Genomic DNA, 19,899 nt, shown 5'->3' with positions numbered 1-19,899 from the left:
TGCCTTGACAAGCATAAGAGACTTCTTTCAAATGCATTAAAAATTGTACTGATCCCAAACTTTTGAATGGCAGTGGAAACTTTGACTGGCAGATCAGATCCACCCGACCTAATGCAATCCTGCTGTCACATGTATGGAGATGAAAATATCAAATTAAAATGAGTCTATGAAAATACAGCACATTTTTGGGGCCTTGACCCAACACAAGTTAAGGTTTCATAAGTTTTCATGATTTAATGAAATCCCTCGTGATTGATATTCAAACTGTAAGAGAAATGCTTTATCATATATAGGTATCCAAAAATATTTATACACCCTCTAAATTTACATGACTAAAGATATTAGGTGTAATTGATGCCTGGAGTTATAATACCACTTAAGAAAATGCGAAATGTAAAGTGAATATGGTGCTTTTCATTGTATCAAAAAAACTGGCTCTTGAGCTTTAGTGCTTCCCAGAAGAGAGAAAGTCACACAGATTCCGAGCAACATAGGAGCGAGTAAATGATGTCATTTTTGGGTAAACTATCCCTTTGTGAAGTTGGAGCCAATGGACGGGTGGGAGTCAGATAACTAGCGGGATGGGCGACACAGATGGCGCTACTGTAAAGAAGAGCGTCAGTGCAGGAAACGTGCTGTTCCTCTTCCTGTGACTCGACAGGTTTGTCTTTGTTTGAATGTGGGTTATTGATTCAGACCCCGGCTCTCTCCAGGCATTTCCTGACGCTGGAGTAGCTGGACATGTGCAGCTCTTGTTGAGGAGGTTTATTTTGGCAGATCTGGGATTTGGGGGGAAAAGTATCCCTACACCAACATTCCAGGATTTGCTCTAGTATTCCCGCTGGAAAGTAATGGAGTGGAAAAGAAAAAGAAGGACTTGTTTGAGAAGCCTTGAAATCAGTTCGGTTCACTTTTATGTGTACGTGTAAATTATTGTCAGCGCTGTGTTTTGTTACTTTACGATCGCTCTAAAACTCTCTATTGACCCCCCGGGCCAAGAAAAACAACAGTAGTGTGTGAATGAGGGACGTGTGACCCTCTGAAAGTCTAGTTGAGGAAATAGCTTTCAAAACTGACACACATCCGCTTCACTGTGCCTTTTTTGGCAGAGGATATTAAAAGCAGCCTGATGCTAATTTAACTGTAATGGGACGCTGCACATGAGCAGGTGGTTCTGCTCTTTCAAGATGTGATGACCTGACAGGTCACATTCTCCGCTCACACTGACTTTGCAAGAGCTGAACTGCTGTCCAACAGGAACCATCTCAGGCATGTGGTTTGTACTGAAAAGACAAAGTGAACATGACAAGCAAACAACTTCATCTGGAAGTCTGTGTTTTGTGGACCAATGAGGACGGATATCTAGTAGAAAGTCTGATGTGTATTTGCAGGGCTCAGCATTTTCTGGTGGTTCTGGAATAATGTTTCTATCATCCTTAAACACGACTTTAATCTTAAAATCAGTGAGAAATGACAGGTTGATCATGTCGTTTAAGCTCATGATCTCAATCCTCAAGGCATTAGGAATGATCTGAAAAGTGTGTGGTGCATATTATAAAACTTCTCAGCTGAGATCATGAATATTAATTAGGTGTCATATAGCAGTTAAGTGTGTAGTAACAGTAGCAGATTACCGTTTACCAGGTTCAGTCATATGCTGAAGTGAGTGGTTAGTAGGGCTGGGCAATATGGCCCAAAATATTTTCACAAGGTTTTTTTTTTTCATATCATATGATATTGATGTTTAAACTAATTTAAATATGTCATTAATGGGGAAGGAAATGCTTTCCACATGCTTGTTAGACCTCAAGAATTAATGTAAAAACTTGTTTGTTTACAACTAAACTCCACAGAGCAGCTAAATTTAATTACATTGTTATTTCCCACCTAATTCTGTTTGATTTTTTTTTTCTGGATTCTGTAATTTATCATTTAAAGCAAATGTATTATCTGAAATAAATTCCAAATTTTTTTTTTCAAGAAATGTTAAATTTACAAATCTAATCAACTAAAAAAATATATCAATAAATTTACAACAAACCATTGCATTTTTTATTTTTGCTCAAATATGGTGTTTTGTGCAACTGAACTAATATAAACATTTTATATATATATATATATATATATATATATATATATAAATACTTTTTTCCCCCACTGTATATATATAAAAATATCTGGGTTATATGATAATCCTTAAAATATTAATTATTCTCAAAGTAATTATAATGCTAATAACAAAATGCAATGATTTAATAGTATTAGCAGTAATAATAATAATAATAATCATCATTATTATTATTACTACTTTACTGATACATTTACTTTAATGTACTACTTTTACTGAAGTAGTACTACTTTAAGTACTACTTTACTGATATTGTAAATTGATGAAATTATGGCAGAAATATATTAATATTTTATAGTAAAATGTACTTTTAAAAGTAATAATAATATTGATAATAATAACACAATGTAATGTTTTAATATTATTATTACTTTGAAAAGTACATTTTATTATACAATAGTAATATGTTTCTGTCATCATTTCTATCATAAATAAAAAAAAAATAAACTCTAAAATTCTTCTTTACTGCCTAGTCCTAGTGATGTCTACAATAGATGCTTCTGCTTGTTTTACAATATGTGGACAGCACCTATTTTTTTCTTTGTACAATGACCGAAACTCAAAATATGATTATGAAACTCAAAATATGATAATGATTATTCCCCAAAAAGTGTGGGTGGTGACATTTCTAAACGTGTTATAATGGTTGCTGCGTTCTTGCCAACCCTAAATCAAATCCTAACGTACTCCTAGGCTAATAAGAATGTTGTTCAAGCCCCTAAATCCAGTGTCAACCCGAACGCTGCTCCAGAAGCAACAAGGATGCTGATCGAGGAAGCGCTACCTTCCAGAGCAGCACCGCCAGCAGCAGGAAGATGAGGATTCCCACGAGGAGGCTGATGGCGATGATCCATCCCACAAGTACATTTTATTATACAATAGTAATATGTTTCTGTCATCATTTCTATCATAAATAAAAAAAAAATAAACTCTAAAATTCTTCTTTACTGCCTAGTCCTAGTGATGTCTACAATAGATGCTTCTGCTTGTTTTACAATATGTGGACAGCACCTATTTTTTTCTTTGTACAATGACCGAAACTCAAAATATGATTATGAAACTCAAAATATGATAATGATTATTCCCCAAAAAGTGTGGGTGATGACATTTCTAAACGTGTTATAATGGTTGCTGCGTTCTTGCCAACCCTAAATCAAATCCTAACGTACTCCTAGGCTAATAAGAATGTTGTTCAAGCCCCTAAATCCAGTGTCAACCCGAACGCTGCTCCAGAAGCAACAAGGATGCTGATCGAGGAAGCGCTACCTTCCAGAGCAGCACCGCCAGCAGCAGGAAGATGAGGATTCCCACGAGGAGGCTGATGGCGATGATCCATCCCACAATGTAACCCCTGGGCTCCTGACTGTGAAGGGCCTCAAACACCAGCTGCAGGACAACACAGAGAGAGTGAACATACACACACCAGACGGGACACGACATTCACATTAGAGATCGTCATTTCTCAGTGGGACCAAAGATCAGACTTTACAGACTATATGAATCACCGTGTCATTTCCTGAATTTTATAATGTCTGTGCTGAGTCTACAGTATATTAGGTGTTGACTCAATCAAAAGGAAATGAGATTTCATTCTTAAAGTAAACAAATCAGTCAAACACGTCTTGTGAAGGTTTTCATTAATCCAGATCATCACAGAATGCCAGGAAGAGTTCATTTGTTTACAGCTGGATGTCATTATTTAAAGCTGCAGTCCGTAAGTTTTGCCTCTTTGTCGCCATCTCTGTTTGAAAACCTGCAATTGCAGCTATTTGTGGAATTATCTTCCTTGCGTGGGTTGTGAGTCGGCGCGGCTCCAGCGCGGATGAATCTAATGTGTGGCTGTCAGTCACCGCACCGGTGTGGAGACTGCACTTTGTATGCGCAGATTCTACATCTTGAAAGTATGACCCAAGAGTTCTCACTGGAGAATGTCATCTAAACAAGTAAATAACAACTTTTCATATTTGTTCTGATCAACTGAGGAAAAAAGCATTACAATAAATTGCGCTATCAGTGGTGATTAAATCTAACGATCGGTTAGCTCACATCACATCAAGCCGTGCCAATTATTATTATTGTTATACTGTTTTCAAATTCAATCCGCCATTTATTCCAGCTGCTGTGAGAAAAGGCTATAAACGATCCGTCACCTGCAGCATCCTCACGTGCGATAGCATACTAGCCGGGACAACTTCTTAATGTTTACAGACATGACGTAATGACGCAGCGCTATGCTCAAATTTCCTGTGAAAACCTACCCGTATCACTCAAACTAGAAAACTTTATTACAAGCTTACCATTGTGAATCGAGCTAAAGGCGATAGTTTTGAACACTAGCTGGTTATGTACTTGCTCAAATACTGATTTTGGATCATTTTTAAACAAAAAAGTTACGGACCGCAGCTTTAAGATCTGGTTTAAATGAATGACGTTTTGGATGAACTTTCCCTCTGAATAACGTACGTACATACACAGTTTTATGCACAATATGTGTTATATGGCACACGTGCTTGCTGATCCTTAAATGAGGAAGAATTTCACCTCTGAAACCACAAAAACACAGCAAACAGTTCCCTCAATGAATCTGGATGTAAATGTTGCATGAAAAGCTAGCAGTAAATCCCAGTCTAGAGCGAGATGCCAGCCCAGATAAATCTCGCTTCAGCTTCTGACCACAATTTTACTACTTGAATATGACATAAAAAAACAAAAACCTGCCATTTGCGGCCCCCAGTCAAGTAAAATCACAAACGAAAGATAATGTGACTTTGAAACAGCAATGAGATAAAATATAAGTTTAGAAGCGATCTTAATCTGAAACTGCTCAGTTGCCAAAATACCAGTATAATTTCAGTTTTATTTACTATTCTAGTATTTAATAACTTTGTATGCGCAGATTCTACATCTTGAAAGTATGACCCAAGAGTTCTCACTGGAGAATGTCATCTAAACAAGTAAATAACAACTTGTCATATTTGTTCTGATCAACTGAGGAAAAAAGCATTACAATAAATTGTGCTATCAGTGGTGATTAAATCTAACGATCGGTTAGCTCACATCACATCAAGCCGTGCCAATTATTATTATTGTTATACTGTTTTCAAATTCAATCCGCCATTTATTCCAGCTGCTGTGAGAAAAGGCTATAAACGATCCGTCACCTGCAGCATCCTCACGTGCGATAGCATACTAGCCGGGACAACTTCTTAATGTTTACAGACATGACGTAATGACGCAGCGCTATGCTCAAATTTCCTGTGAAAACCTACCCGTATCACTCAAACTAGAAAACTTTATTACAAGCTTACCATTGTGAATCGAGCTAAAGGCGATAGTTTTGAACACTAGCTGGTTATGTACTTGCTCAAATACTGATTTTGGATCATTTTTAAACAAAAAAGTTACGGACCGCAGCTTTAAGATCTGGTTTAAATGAATGACGTTTTGGATGAACTTTCCCTCTGAATAACGTACGTACATACACAGTTTTATGCACAATATGTGTTATATGGCACACGTGCTTGCTGATCCTTAAATGAGGAAGAATTTCACCTCTGAAACCACAAAAACACAGCAAACAGTTCCCTCAATGAATCTGGATGTAAATGTTGCATGAAAAGCTAGCAGTAAATCCCAGTCTGGAGCGAGATGCCAGCCCAGATAAATCTCGCTTCAGCTTCTGGCCACAATTTTACTACTTGAATATGACATAAAAAAACAAAAACCTGCCATTTGCGGCCCCCAGTCAAGTAAAATCACAAACGAAAGATAATGTGACTTTGAAACAGCAATGAGATAAAATATAAGTTTAGAAGCGATCTTAATCTGAAACTGCTCAGTTGCCAAAATACCAGTATAATTTATTTACTATTCTAGTATTTAATAAGATTTAAAAAACATTACATTACATTTTTTTTTAATATATTTTAACTTAAATGTAGTAATTTTGTTATATACTTTTGTTTTCATTAGTTTTTTGGAATTTTTTTACATTTCTATTTAGTTATTTTTTTAATTTGTTTTAGTTTTATTAATTTTAGTACTTAAACCTAAACCTTATTTTATTTCAGATAGACAACATTTTATTATTTTTTATTTTTTTATATTTACATTTTATTTCAGCTTTATTTAAATTAACAAAATGTTACTTTTAATAGTTTTAGTCCGAGTTACAAATAAAAACAATGCAATATACTAACGTCAGCGATGAAAACTCAAAAATTTCAGCATGAATTTAAATATTTTTCACCAAATTCTTTTAATATCAAATTATCTGAGTTCCATACTCTTACTGTATGACAACTATTAGCCTCTTTTATGTACAGCATATTTTTTATAGCCTTTTAGGAACATCTGAGGTGAAATCGATAGTTAAACCAATCACAACCTCAGCTATAAAAGAACATTAATATCTTCCTCTGCATGTCGTCTTTGGGATAAACATTAATACATGTAATTTTTTATTAGTTTTTGGGGTTCTTTAACATTTCTATTTATTTAGCTTTCATTTATTTTTATTGGTTTTATTTTTATTAATTTTAGTACTTAAGCCTAAACCGATCTTCTTTCAGTTAGTTGCCAAAGCAAAATGTTCTTTTAAGTTTGACTTTAATTGTTTTAGTTAAAAAATAAAAACAATGCAAGATACTAACGTCAGCAATGAAAACTATAAAAGAGCAATAATATCTTCCTCTGCATGCCGTCTTTATATGATCAGACTTACTTTTATTCTTGCCTAACAATGAAAACTAAAGTGTAAGATATAAATATTGCACTAAATATATCTCAAGCATTTGTTGAGTTCAGCTGACTAAAATAATGATACAGCAGCATATAAAGGTTTAATGCTTACAGTTGGTCTGTCATTTCCAATTAGTTCAGATGGCTGTGAACATGACAGAAATTATACAGTTGAAACACGCTATAAGACTGTGCGGTATTAATGCTTATACGCGGGCAATGCCATTTGTAAATGAGAGTTGCATGTCCACGTTTGCTCCAGGGAGCGTCGTGTGTGACTTAATAACGGATTGCTTTGGGACCAATGCATTTCCTAAGTGCTGAGGGCAGAAGGGGGCACAGACACTTTTAACAGCCCTATTAGGAATTGGCCTCTATGCTACAAATGGGGGGCTGAAACTGGGTCAGAAACCCAATCAGCTGAGAGCAGGGCTGAGCGAGTACCATGGCACCAGACACCGAAACACAGTCCCATATTCCTCTAATCAATCGGCACGCCGAGGTCTGCGGTATTAGGGGTGACTGTTCTCAAGCACAGCTGTAGAGTAAAAAAAAGCCCCCTGCTCCCACATGAACAGCAAACCCCACCCAGATCTCAGTAGCTACTAACAGCGGATGAGCTCAGAATCATGCGAACAGACTATTTCATTTTCTTCCGTGCATCAGGGGTCCTGATTGCTTTCAAAGACAATAATCTATTCACTTTCAGTCTTACAATGAAAACCACCAGCATGTCAGAAGTCTCTGAAGCTCTGATTCTAGTTTACAGTCATGGTACAAATATGCTTGGCAAGAAATGCTTGACTGTTGGATTGGATTATTTATCCGCTTGAATTTCACCTCTGAAACCACAAAAACACAGCAAACAGTTCCCTCAATGAATCTGGATGTAAATGTTGCATGAAAAGCTAGCAGTAAATCCCAGTCTAGAGCGAGATGCCAGCCCAGATAAATCTCGCTTCAGCTTCTGACCACAATTTTACTACTTGAATATGACATAAAAAAACAAAAACCTGCCATTTGCGGCCCCCAGTCAAGTAAAATCACAAACGAAAGATAATGTGACTTTGAAACAGCAATGAGATAAAATATAAGTTTAGAAGCGATCTTAATCTGAAACTGCTCAGTTGCCAAAATACCAGTATAATTTCAGTTTTATTTACTATTCTAGTATTTAATAAGATTTAAAAAACATTACATTACATTTTTTTTTAATATATTTTAACTTAAATGTAGTAATTTTGTTATATACTTTTGTTTTCATTAGTTTTTTGGAATTTTTTTACATTTCTATTTAGTTATTTTTTTAATTTGTTTTAGTTTTATTAATTTTAGTACTTAAACCTAAACCTTATTTTATTTCAGATAGACAAAATTTTATTATTTTTTATTTTTTTATATTTACATTTTATTTCAGCTTTATTTAAATTAACAAAATGTTACTTTTAATAGTTTTAGTCCGAGTTACAAATAAAAACAATGCAATATACTAACGTCAGCGATGAAAACTCAAAAATTTCAGCATGAATTTAAATATTTTTCACCAAATTCTTTTAATATCAAATTATCTGAGTTCCATACTCTTACTGTATGACAACTATTAGCCTCTTTTATGTACAGCATATTTTTTATAGCCTTTTAGGAACATCTGAGGTGAAATCGATAGTTAAACCAATCACAACCTCAGCTATAAAAGAACATTAATATCTTCCTCTGCATGTCGTCTTTGGGATAAACATTAATACATGTAATTTTTTATTAGTTTTTGGGGTTCTTTAACATTTCTATTTATTTAGCTTTCATTTATTTTTATTGGTTTTATTTTTATTAATTTTAGTACTTAAGCCTAAACCGATCTTCTTTCAGTTAGTTGCCAAAGCAAAATGTTCTTTTAAGTTTGACTTTAATTGTTTTAGTTAAAAAATAAAAACAATGCAAGATACTAACGTCAGCAATGAAAACTATAAAAGAGCAATAATATCTTCCTCTGCATGCCGTCTTTATATGATCAGACTTACTTTTATTCTTGCCTAACAATGAAAACTAAAGTGTAAGATATAAATATTGCACTAAATATATCTCAAGCATTTGTTGAGTTCAGCTGACTAAAATAATGATACAGCAGCATATAAAGGTTTAATGCTTACAGTTGGTCTGTCATTTCCAATTAGTTCAGATGGCTGTGAACATGACAGAAATTATACAGTTGAAACACGCTATAAGACTGTGCGGTATTAATGCTTATACGCGGGCAATGCCATTTGTAAATGAGAGTTGCATGTCCACGTTTGCTCCAGGGAGCGTCGTGTGTGACTTAATAACGGATTGCTTTGGGACCAATGCATTTCCTAAGTGCTGAGGGCAGAAGGGGGCACAGACACTTTTAACAGCCCTATTAGGAATTGGCCTCTATGCTACAAATAGGGGGCTAAAAGTGGGTCAGAAACCCAATCAGCTGAGAGCAGGGCTGAGCGAGTACCATGGCACCAGACACCGAAACACAGTCCCATATTCCTCCAATCAATCGGCACGCCGAGGTCTGCGGTATTAGGGGTGACTGTTCTCAAGCACAGCTGTAGAGTAAAAAAAAGCCCCCTGCTCCCACATGAACAGCAAACCCCACCCAGATCTCAGTAGCTACTAACAGCGGATGAGCTCAGAATCATGCGAACAGACTATTTCATTTTCTTCCGTGCATCAGGGGTCCTGATTGCTTTCAAAGACAATAATCTATTCACTTTCAGTCTTACAATGAAAACCACCAGCATGTCAGAAGTCTCTGAAGCTCTGATTCTAGTTTACAGTCATGGTACAAATATGCTTGGCAAGAAATGCTTGACTGTTGGATTGGATTATTTATCCGCTTGATCACTTACAGAAATCTCCTCTGGAAGTCCGGTTGAGACCTCCACGGCCCTGTTGTCCAGCTGGACGTGACCTCGTGTCACAAACTGGATCACAGAGGAGCTGTCCTGCAAACCACACACCAAGACAGATCAAGGTTATTATACTTAAAACTAAAACTGAAATTAAAATAAAAAAAACCAACAACAACAACAAAAAACATTATTGTTACATGAAATAAAATGAATCATTAACTAAAATAAAATATATATATTTTTTTTCAGCTAGCTGCCAAGGCAACATTTCTCATTTTATTTTAGTTTAACTCAATGTACTAAAATACCTCAAACTAAAACTTAAATAACAATGAATAAAAACCATATTGACTTCTAACAAAAAATAAATAAATAAATAAACTACTAAAAATGACAAAAACACACACACAAAAACAAAATGACTAAAACTTGAACTAAAATTAAAATGAAAAAAAACTATTATACTATCTCATTGATAATAAAATAACACTGAGACAGACACATTTACACAATTAAGCAGTGTTATTTTAGTATTATTTATATACTATTATAGTATTTATTAATATGTTCAATTAGCTTTTATTATTATATTTTCAGTTTTAATTTTAGTTTAAGTTTTAGTAATTTTGTTAAGTGCTTTTTTAATTGAAAAAATATTTCTATTTAGTTTATAAAATATATATATTTTTTTTCAGCTAGCTGCCAAGGCAACATTTCTCATTTTATTTTAGTTTAACTCAATGTACTAAAATACCTCAAACTAAAACTTAAATAACAATGAATAAAAACCATATTGACTTCTAACAAAAAATAAATAAATAAATAAACTACTAAAAATGACAAAAACACACACACAAAAACAAAATGACTAAAACTTGAACTAAAATTAAAATGAAAAAAAACTATTATACTATCTCATTGATAATAAAATAACACTGAGACAGACACATTTACACAATTAAGCAGTGTTATTTTAGTATTATTTATATACTATTATAGTATTTATTAATATGTTCAATTAGCTTTTATTATTATATTTTCAGTTTTAATTTTAGTTTAAGTTTTAGTAATTTTGTTAAGTGCTTTTTTAATTAAAAAAATATTTCTATTTAGTTTATTTTCGTTTAAGCAATTTTAGTACTTCAACTTATTTCAGTTCGGGCAACATATCTATTTTTTAGGTTTTTAAAGTTTCAATTTCAGTTTTTAAACTTTGTTTAGTTTTATCATCTAATATTTATATTTTATTTATTTCAGCTTTATTTTAAATGTTGTAAAATAATGTTTAATATTTTTAACTAATAATAACAACACTAAATGTAAATTAGACATTGCTCAAGTGTTTCCATTACTACTGAGTGGCATTTTATGACAAAATATTTGTAGCAAAATATCTTGTTAATACGGTTGTTTATCACTTTTTGATTAGGTTATAAAAATAAGGGTGTTTTTTGTTTGGTTTATTAGTTAAATTGAGTGTAAATTCATATGTTGAAATATGACTGATCTGTCACACTAAATGAGATCTTCATAGGATATTTCATCAACTTCTTTTTGTCAGTAGCTTGTCATGTAGCCAGATACTTTTTATCTAACTAAAGGTTACCGGTTTGCATTTACTGCTGCCAATTTAGATACAGCTGATCATTTAGTTAGCTAATTAGTTTTAGCTATAACTAAGGTTAGCCTGACATTATTTTAACTAGTTTAATAGCTTGTAGCCTCAATTCTACAACATTTAAAGTCTTAATCACACACTCTGAAGACTGGCATTGACATTACAATAACTTCTTACTTAATTACGGCAATAACTCACCCTCTGTAGTATTTCAGTGTTTAGTAGCATTCGCACATCTATACTCGTGGCTTCTTCTTTAGCCTGAGAGCTCAGACTGCAGGAAATAGTTAGACATGCTCTGCCAGGCCGGTCACAGTCCTGTTGAGACAGGATACCATCAAAGATTTACCCGTTCAGCACAAAAACTGATGTGAAATTAGGTTTTTATGAGTGTTTTATGGGGCATTAAATGCTGTGATCCACTGCTCTAATGTATATGCACTGACAAAAAGTCAGGATAAACAACATTAAATATGCAAATATGGCTTATTTCCAAGTGCTAAATGCATTTGGATGCCATTCCTTCTCTGAACTATGCCAATATACCCAAAAAGTCCTTTGTCATACCACAACTTTTCTGCCAGATTTGGTGAAGAAAGCAAAAATGGTGTGGAAGATGCTCTCCTTGTCCTGTGGGATTGTGCAGGGTTTGGGGTTCCTGTGCCATGTGCAGTTCCCTCGACCTTCTGATACCTGCAGACGAAAAACAGAAAGTACGAAAATTAGCAAATTTCACAGTTCCCTCTCAGCAAAATAGCACCAGATTATTTATTATATATTTGCTGTTTTCATTTTAATTTCAGTTAAAGTTTTAAGAATTTTGTTGTGTGTTTTTGTCATTTTCATCGAGTACTAAGACCAACGGAAAATGAAAAGTTGAGATTTTCTAGGCCGAGCTATGCTAAGCTACAGCTAAAAGTGCTACCGCCAGACCCGGAGATCGGCTGAATGGATTCGAAAACGGTAAAACTTAACTGTTTAACTCTAGGGGAGTTGGAAAATGAGCCTATTTTCAAAAATAGTGGAGTGTTCCTTTAACTTGAGTCTACTGAATTTAATTAGTCACGGTACAAGTTATGCAAATCTACTTACATTTTTCACTTACTCAGTTCATAACTGATACTTTAGATTATGACTCAATTTGTTAAGTGTAAAAATGTTTCACTAAAAACATTGAGTACATGATAGTTAAAGTTTTCAGAGTGCTGGATTACTGGAAGGCGAGACATTATAATTTATCCAGTGAGCTCAGACCTGCTAAGCAATTCAGATAACGAAAGGAAGTTCTTTCCCAGCGGGAGTTGGGAAGCCTTTCTCTGACAGCATGTCCCATCTGGAGTGATTTAATGTCCCACTGCCCCTTCCACCCCTCTGCCCCCGGGGAACACTTCACCTCTTCCTTTAACCAGCATCCTTTCCAGTCAGACCTCCATAGAGGAAAGCATCTGAAGACCTCACATTGTCTTCTCTCAAGTTAAGGGAAGGATCTCTGCATGCTTCACACAGGTTTTTATGAGCCCGCTTGTGTGAGACAACAGTGTGTCATTCATGGGCTGATTTTACTACAGTACTGTTTCAAAATCTAGTGACTTGCTTCCCTAGACAGTGTTTAAAGAAATATAAAACCCAGGTTCATTGAAAAAAAAAAATTCTGCTGAATTATATTCAAGTCAAGTCAAGTTTATTTGTACAGCGCTTTTCACGATACAAATCATTGCAAAGCAACTTTACAGCAAATTAAGTTTCTACAATATTTAGTGGTAGCTTATCAGTGGTGACTGTCAGTTAATGTACATATGGCAGAAATGCCCAGCATCGCCACTGTGCTGCAGGTTAGTCAGGGTGAACAGAAGCTTTCCCCCAAGTGTCCCATTCCACCCTTTCATGCAAACCAGTTAATCCTCTCGTAAGTGATTCCATATGGGACGTACAGGGTGGGGTACAAACCTCCCCTGTCCTCCCATTCACAGTTAACAGGTTGATCCCTGGCCTGATCTAGCAATATGGCCAATGCAAGGGTTACATCAACATCGTATGCGATGCTTGTCTTGAATTTCTGCCCTCTGTATAAGCTTATTGTGAGGCACTATCTGCGGCAGCTCCGTAAACCCCGTCTCTCACCTCTGAATTAAATATAAGCCTGAGGTTGTGGACATCACTAAACTCTCGCTGTATGAGAACAGAACATAATCAACACGCTGCCCTCGTTTCTAATGACACAATATAGATAAAGCCTAGCTCTGTATATTTAGCTTCAAAACATGCAATTGTGGCATTTATAAAGTACTTTAAATAATGTAACCTTATACTTAACCTTAAGTAGAAGCAATGTTTTAAAGGCTATAAAATCACTGAACATTTAATGCATGTAATATAGGCATAATGTGAAGCCTTACATTTTTAATAATGCACCAACCTAGCATCAATTATTCCACTTATACCATGATATCAAGACATTTTCAAAGTTTTGTCACTAAAATGCTCCCATAAAGTACTTACTTACTCTGACAATTAACCCTCAGGATGCCTGCAGCACTATTTTGAATGTGTATGTTTGGAAATGACATAGCAAAATTATATATGTAAGGAATAATTGATGACAGGGCTGTGAAATTATTGCAAACCAACGCACCCTAAGGTTGCAATGCAGCAATGATGCAATTTGTGGTAATTTTCATTCATTCAAGCAGCTCGGTTCACAGTAAATGCCACATTAACTCAGCTTTGCACACACTGTGAGTTCGGGTTTAAAACACTTAAGTTTGCATTTGGCAACACAACATGTGCTAACATTCTAATGAGTAATAATAAACCTCCTGTTGTCAACAAAACAGAAGCTGCAGTTTTCAGCCAAAATAAAAGCTTGATGTTTTAATGTTGGAAAATGAAGAAATTAAGACAGCCACAAATATGATTGTATTATAATTGTGTGTGTGTATATATATATATTGTAATTTTATAGTTGTACTGAAAAATTAAAATTGTATTATTACTATTATTATTATTATATTATTATTTTTCTTACTAATATTTTTTTTTACTTTCTCAAACACCAACAATGCTGTGGTGTAACTCAAAATAACACACAATAATACATACCATGAACAGGTCAGAGAAACCACTTACAGCACAAAAAATGTGATGAGAATGGACAGCTGTATAACTGATGTGAGGGAAAACAATGCAAATGAAGTTTAGCTGAATAAACAAGTGCATGAGTGGCAGGAACTCACTTGTGTGTCAATGATATGGAACATATCTGCTCCGTTACCAGCCAGACGGTTGGGTATCCTGATGTCCACCGTGGAGCCTGGAAGTCTGCTGGGTCCATTGTTTATCACCTACACAAACAACACACAGGAAACAGATCAACGCTGGGATTTATGCTCAGCACAACAACTAACAGCTACTAGAGCAAACAATACACTTCATATACATTTAAAGCACATTGTAATACAGCTTGGTTCTGGATTGGTCAATTGTGGTCAGATATCGGTCCTTTTGTCTTGCTTAGTTAGAGACACTGAATATTTGGCAATATTACTGACTTAACTACCCAGACACTATTGGATGAGAACTGAATTGAGCTGAATAATGATGTCACTGTTTTCCCTAGAGCTGCTTAATAGATTAATTGAACTCATTCAAACTGATTCAACAAAGAACTGATTTCAGCTGAATAGTGACTGTTTACTGTTGTCATTTTAGAGCTGCTTTAAAGCAGAACTGATCTCTTTGCATAACTGAATCATTATTTTCTTGTTTATCACTGTAAAGCTGCTTTGAAACAATCTGTATTGTATAAAGTGCTATATAAATAAAGGTAACCTGACTTGACAATGAATTATTAAAAATTTATGTAATACAGGCATAATGTGAAGCGTTTCAATATTGCAATAATGAAACATTTTCAATAATATTACAATCCAGTGCCAATTATTCAGCTTATACCATGATTACATCAAGACATTTCCCAAGTTTTTTTTTTTTTTTGTCTCTAAAGCAATTCCTAAAAGTATTTACTTATGCCCCCAATTAAGCCTCAACAATCCTGAAGTATTCTATAATTTAGAGCTCGTTTATTATGGTATAAAAAAAATTATTTATTTGAAAAAAAAAAAAACAGCAAAAAAAACAAACAAATTTAACCGAAATAAAATATATAAAGAACTTAAACTTATTTTATTTCAACTAGTTGACAAGGCAACAGTCCTCATTTTCATTTATTTTAACTTAAAGTGCTAAAATAACTAAAACTGAAATACAATAAAACCTATGTAGACATATCGGAAAACTAAGAAAAAAAAATTAAAACAGACAATATATAAATAAAAACTCATTCACAATATTAATAAAAACTATAGTAGTATATCAATGATACTAAAACAGCACTGGTGCCAAGGTAATAAAACACTAAAAGTATAGAAATGTACATAAATAAAATAGTAAAAATAAATAAAAATAAATAAAAATAAATAAATAAAATATGAAACACTTTGGAAATGCATCATCACAGCCTGTGAAAAGGTCCATCATATAATTAACTATTTTACCAAGTAATTGATCCCCTGATATTGCTAGTGCTCATAAACAAATAAATAAATAAATAAGACACCCTGTCAGGGTTTAATAACCAGCTAACTGTACTAACTTACAGATTCTGCAATAAAATGTACTGGAAAAACTTCACATGCATTTGAACATATTCCAGTATGGGATACCTGAAAGGTGAAGTTGAGCGGCTGAAAGCTGCACTCCATGTCGTCCAGCTTAACGAAGCGTGATCGGTCCACTGAGTTTCCATACACAAAAGACGTAGGCGAGACCACGCTGCAGAAACGGACTCACAGTTACTATGGTGATGCTTCATTGTGCTATATTGTTCTGTCTCTCATTTAACGTGATTCATTTGATGGTATCTTTGATGTATAATATAGTGTACATGGGCTGCTGTCAGAATTACTTTATTTTAGTAAAACATTGCAGCTTTTATAGCTCAAACTCTTGGAAATTTGTCCATGCCAGTAGAGTGTTGCATATTTTTGTCTATATGCACTAAATACAATCTTTATATTCATATACTGATTACAGAAACTTTCTAATGCATATGAAGTTAACTTGTTAAATGACATAAAAACAGACTTTGATCTGATTTTATGTCCAACCCCTGGAGATCATGTTTATATTTTAAAGTGTAATCTCTGGCACACTCGTGTAAAACATTACAGGGAGCACGTTCTCTTTATCAGGCTGTACATCTGGCTATAGAACATGTTGTGTATTTAAGTCTCATTCATCTGTGAAACAAGTGAACCTGTAACTTTGAATTACTCCAGCGCAGCAAAGAAACGTGTGCCAAAAAAGAAATGTGCACATAAGCACTGTGAGCGGACCACAAATGTCTCTGCTGTTATCAGACGTCTGGAAGCGTAATGGGCTACAAAGCTGTTACAGGAATAGTTCACAAAAAATGAAAAGAAAACTCTCATATAATGTACATTCCCTCATGTTAAAAACCTGTATGAACTGATTTTTCTATGGAAAAATTAAAGATGATGTTGTGAACAAAGTTCACGCTGGTCTTATGCATTCAAAGAAAGTGCATATTTTTGATCACCAGCCTTCAGAATATATGTGGAACATAGTGCACAAGTCATACAGACTACTTTTAAGGTCTGTTTTTGTAGTTTGATGACATTCAATTCACAGGTTTTGAACAACATGAGGGTGAATGAATAATGATACATTTTAGGTTGGACGTTTCCTTTAAGCCGTCTCATGAAGTGCAATTCTTACCCTGTGATTGCAGTGTCCACCTCATGTACCAGAGGTATGGACAACTCCAATGTGTTATCATGAAGTGTGCTATCATGTTCTGGATTGGCACTAAGAAAAAAAAAAAAAAAAGATTAATAATAAAAAAAGTTTTTTCAAATAATAATATACATAGTAAAACATATAAATCATTGAGCAATTGAGCATTAAATTGATCAAAAGTGACAGTAAAGAATTTATAATATTATAAAATATTTCTATTTCAAATAACATATTATTCCATGGTCTGTCTGAAGACTGGATTCTGATTGGCTGGCAGGTATGCAGTAAAACCGTTTAATGCACAGGTAGTTCCAAGTCAGTTTAATCACCGTTCTATATTAATGCACTGCTTTAATTGATGCACACTAACAAACACGCATCACTCGTGCTCGCACACACACACACACACACACACACACACACACACACACACACACACACACACACACACACACACAGAGAGAGAGCGAGAGAGAGGTCAGAGACGCTGATTGCGCTGCACACAAACTTGTTGTCAACGCCTCCCTGTGATTTTCATTAATAAAATAGCCTAGATACTAGATCACTACATTATATTCCTCAACAACGAGGTGGTAAAATCACTGTTTTTGAAGTAATTCTTTGTACAGAGGGACGCGCAGATACACACAACTCCGGTCATCTCTCTCTGTCTCTCTCTCTCTCTCTCTCTCTCTCTCAAACGATCGATCAATAATTTATTGAAATATATGCTATAATTCATTCAAATAAATGTGGTCTTACTGCACTATTTCATCTCTGTGTATGATTTGAAGCGGACAGAATGCTAGCGCTAACGTGCCGTAACTGACGAAAATAACGGTCTTTTTTACCCATTCGGTCAAATATTATGCTGCAAAGAGCAATACTAGTTTTAACTTGTCTATAACTTGGCAAATGACCATGGAATAAGCAGGATAATCAACAGCTAGCTGTGCATTAAAGAATTTTAAATGCTTCACATCGGGGAGTTCTTTGCCTCCATGTCGTGCATTTAAAATCCTTTAATGCATGGCTAGCTGTTGATTATCCCTTACATACATTATAATAAATTAGAATGATTTCTGAAGGATCATATGACACCGAAGACTGGAGTAATGATGCTGAAAATTCAGCTTTGCATCACAGGAATAAATTACATTTTAATATATATATAAAAATAGAAAACAATTATTTGAAATTGTAATAATATTTCACAATATTACTGTTTTTACAGTATTTTTGCAGCCCTGGTGAGCAGAAGACACTTCCAAAAACATTTTAAACTCTTACTGACCCCAAACGGTAGTATTGGCACTGACATGCCATGTGTTTGTAGCATGGTTGTACATACACTCTTAAAAATAAAGGTGCTTCACGATGCCATAGATGAACCTTTTTGTCTAAATGGTTCCATAAAGAACCTTTAACATCTGAAGAACCTTTCTGTTTCACAAAAGCTTCTTTGTGGCGAAAGAAGGTTCTTCAGATTACAAAAAGGTAAGAAAGAGATGGTTCTTTAAAGAACCTTTGACTGAATGCTTCTTTGTGGAACCAAAAATGGTTCTTCTATAGCATCGCTTGAAGAACCTTTTGAAGCACCTTTATTTTTAAGAGTGTACAGTGTAATTGAAAATGCCGGCAGTTCTGACTCACGTAAGTACGTTTTCATTTAAAGGATTTGCCACTGATGATTCAAACGCGAGTTTTGAGCAGTAGAGTAGGGCTTGTTGGTTGTCATTTCTCTGATAACAAATGCAGACAGAGTTTTATGTTTACGCGGCGCAATGCAATGCAACGCAACGCATAAAAAGACAGTATAAGTCATTATAATCAGTAATTATGTCCCCACTGGATGCAACAAATGCATTACCGCGGGAAGTAGGGGTGCTGCAGCACCCCCTGGAGTGTCACCCACGAAAAAATGGGGGTGCGGTGTTAAAAATAAATGAATGAACAATATGTAATAAAAAATAAATAAAATTCATTTTATTAATTTGTATATTCATTAAAATGTATTGAAAAAAGTAGCCTAAGCCTACAATGACAAGAAGCAACGGTTAAACATCAAGTTTAATCAAATTGACTGTGAAAGTTGTTTCAACTTATTAAACTTCTTATACTGACTTAAAAAAAAAACATTTGTTGCCATGGTTTTTTGATTATATTCAGTGGCGTAGCGTCTAGGTATGCAGGTACACTGCATGGGTCCCGCTGGGGGCCCGCCGAGCTGAGGGGAACTTTTAATTGAAACGAGGAAATACATTTTCCTGCAATTTCCCTGAATTGCCCTTGTCCGACAGCTTATCAGAATTCTCAGCTCAAGTCCGACTGGAGCCTGTGTCTTTTCTTTCTCTCTCTCTCTCTCTCTCTCTCCCCCCCCATTACACAGCTGCTGTTGCAGCCATTCAAATAGTTCAGTTTCGGTTTTTAATGGCAAAGTGGTAATATTTCATTTCGTTCCTTTATTAAGTTAACTTAGAAATATTTTTGGAACATTTTGTGTTTGTTAAATTCAGGTTTTTATTTTTTAAAGGAACGACCAAGCGGCCAGCAGCTGACAGTGAGTTGAGCATATGTTTGATCAATTTAGCCTGCTCAAATCAACAGGACGACTTGCCTAAAATAAAATCTATAGACATAAAGCACTTTGTGCATTTCACAGTATTAATTTAAACATTTAACCTAGATAAATGTGCGCTGTTAGGCGCATATCCAAT

General features: G+C 34.8%; 1 protein-coding gene across 1 annotated transcript in view; it reads right to left on the bottom strand.

The window, feature by feature from the left end:
- The window catches only part of LOC107585444 (integrin alpha-9-like), a 103,978-nt gene that overhangs the window by 986 nt on the left and 83,093 nt on the right, over positions 1 to 19,899 (bottom strand). The window contains exons 23-29 of the mRNA XM_016272461.1: positions 17,162 to 17,251; positions 16,087 to 16,195; positions 14,599 to 14,706; positions 11,933 to 12,058; positions 11,564 to 11,683; positions 9,745 to 9,840; positions 3,395 to 3,514 (exon numbers count right to left, since the gene is read on the bottom strand). Of these exons, the coding sequence (XP_016127947.1) occupies positions 3,395 to 3,514; positions 9,745 to 9,840; positions 11,564 to 11,683; positions 11,933 to 12,058; positions 14,599 to 14,706; positions 16,087 to 16,195; positions 17,162 to 17,251 (769 nt within the window). The remainder of the gene's footprint in view (positions 1 to 3,394; positions 3,515 to 9,744; positions 9,841 to 11,563; positions 11,684 to 11,932; positions 12,059 to 14,598; positions 14,707 to 16,086; positions 16,196 to 17,161; positions 17,252 to 19,899) is intronic.

The sequence above is a fragment of the Sinocyclocheilus grahami genome, unplaced genomic scaffold, assembly GCF_001515645.1.
Source record: "Sinocyclocheilus grahami isolate Dianchi unplaced genomic scaffold, SAMN03320097.WGS_v1.1 scaffold70.1, whole genome shotgun sequence".
Taxonomy (NCBI): Eukaryota; Metazoa; Chordata; class Actinopteri; order Cypriniformes; family Cyprinidae; genus Sinocyclocheilus; species Sinocyclocheilus grahami.
This window is presented reverse-complemented; position numbering and strand designations above follow the sequence as displayed.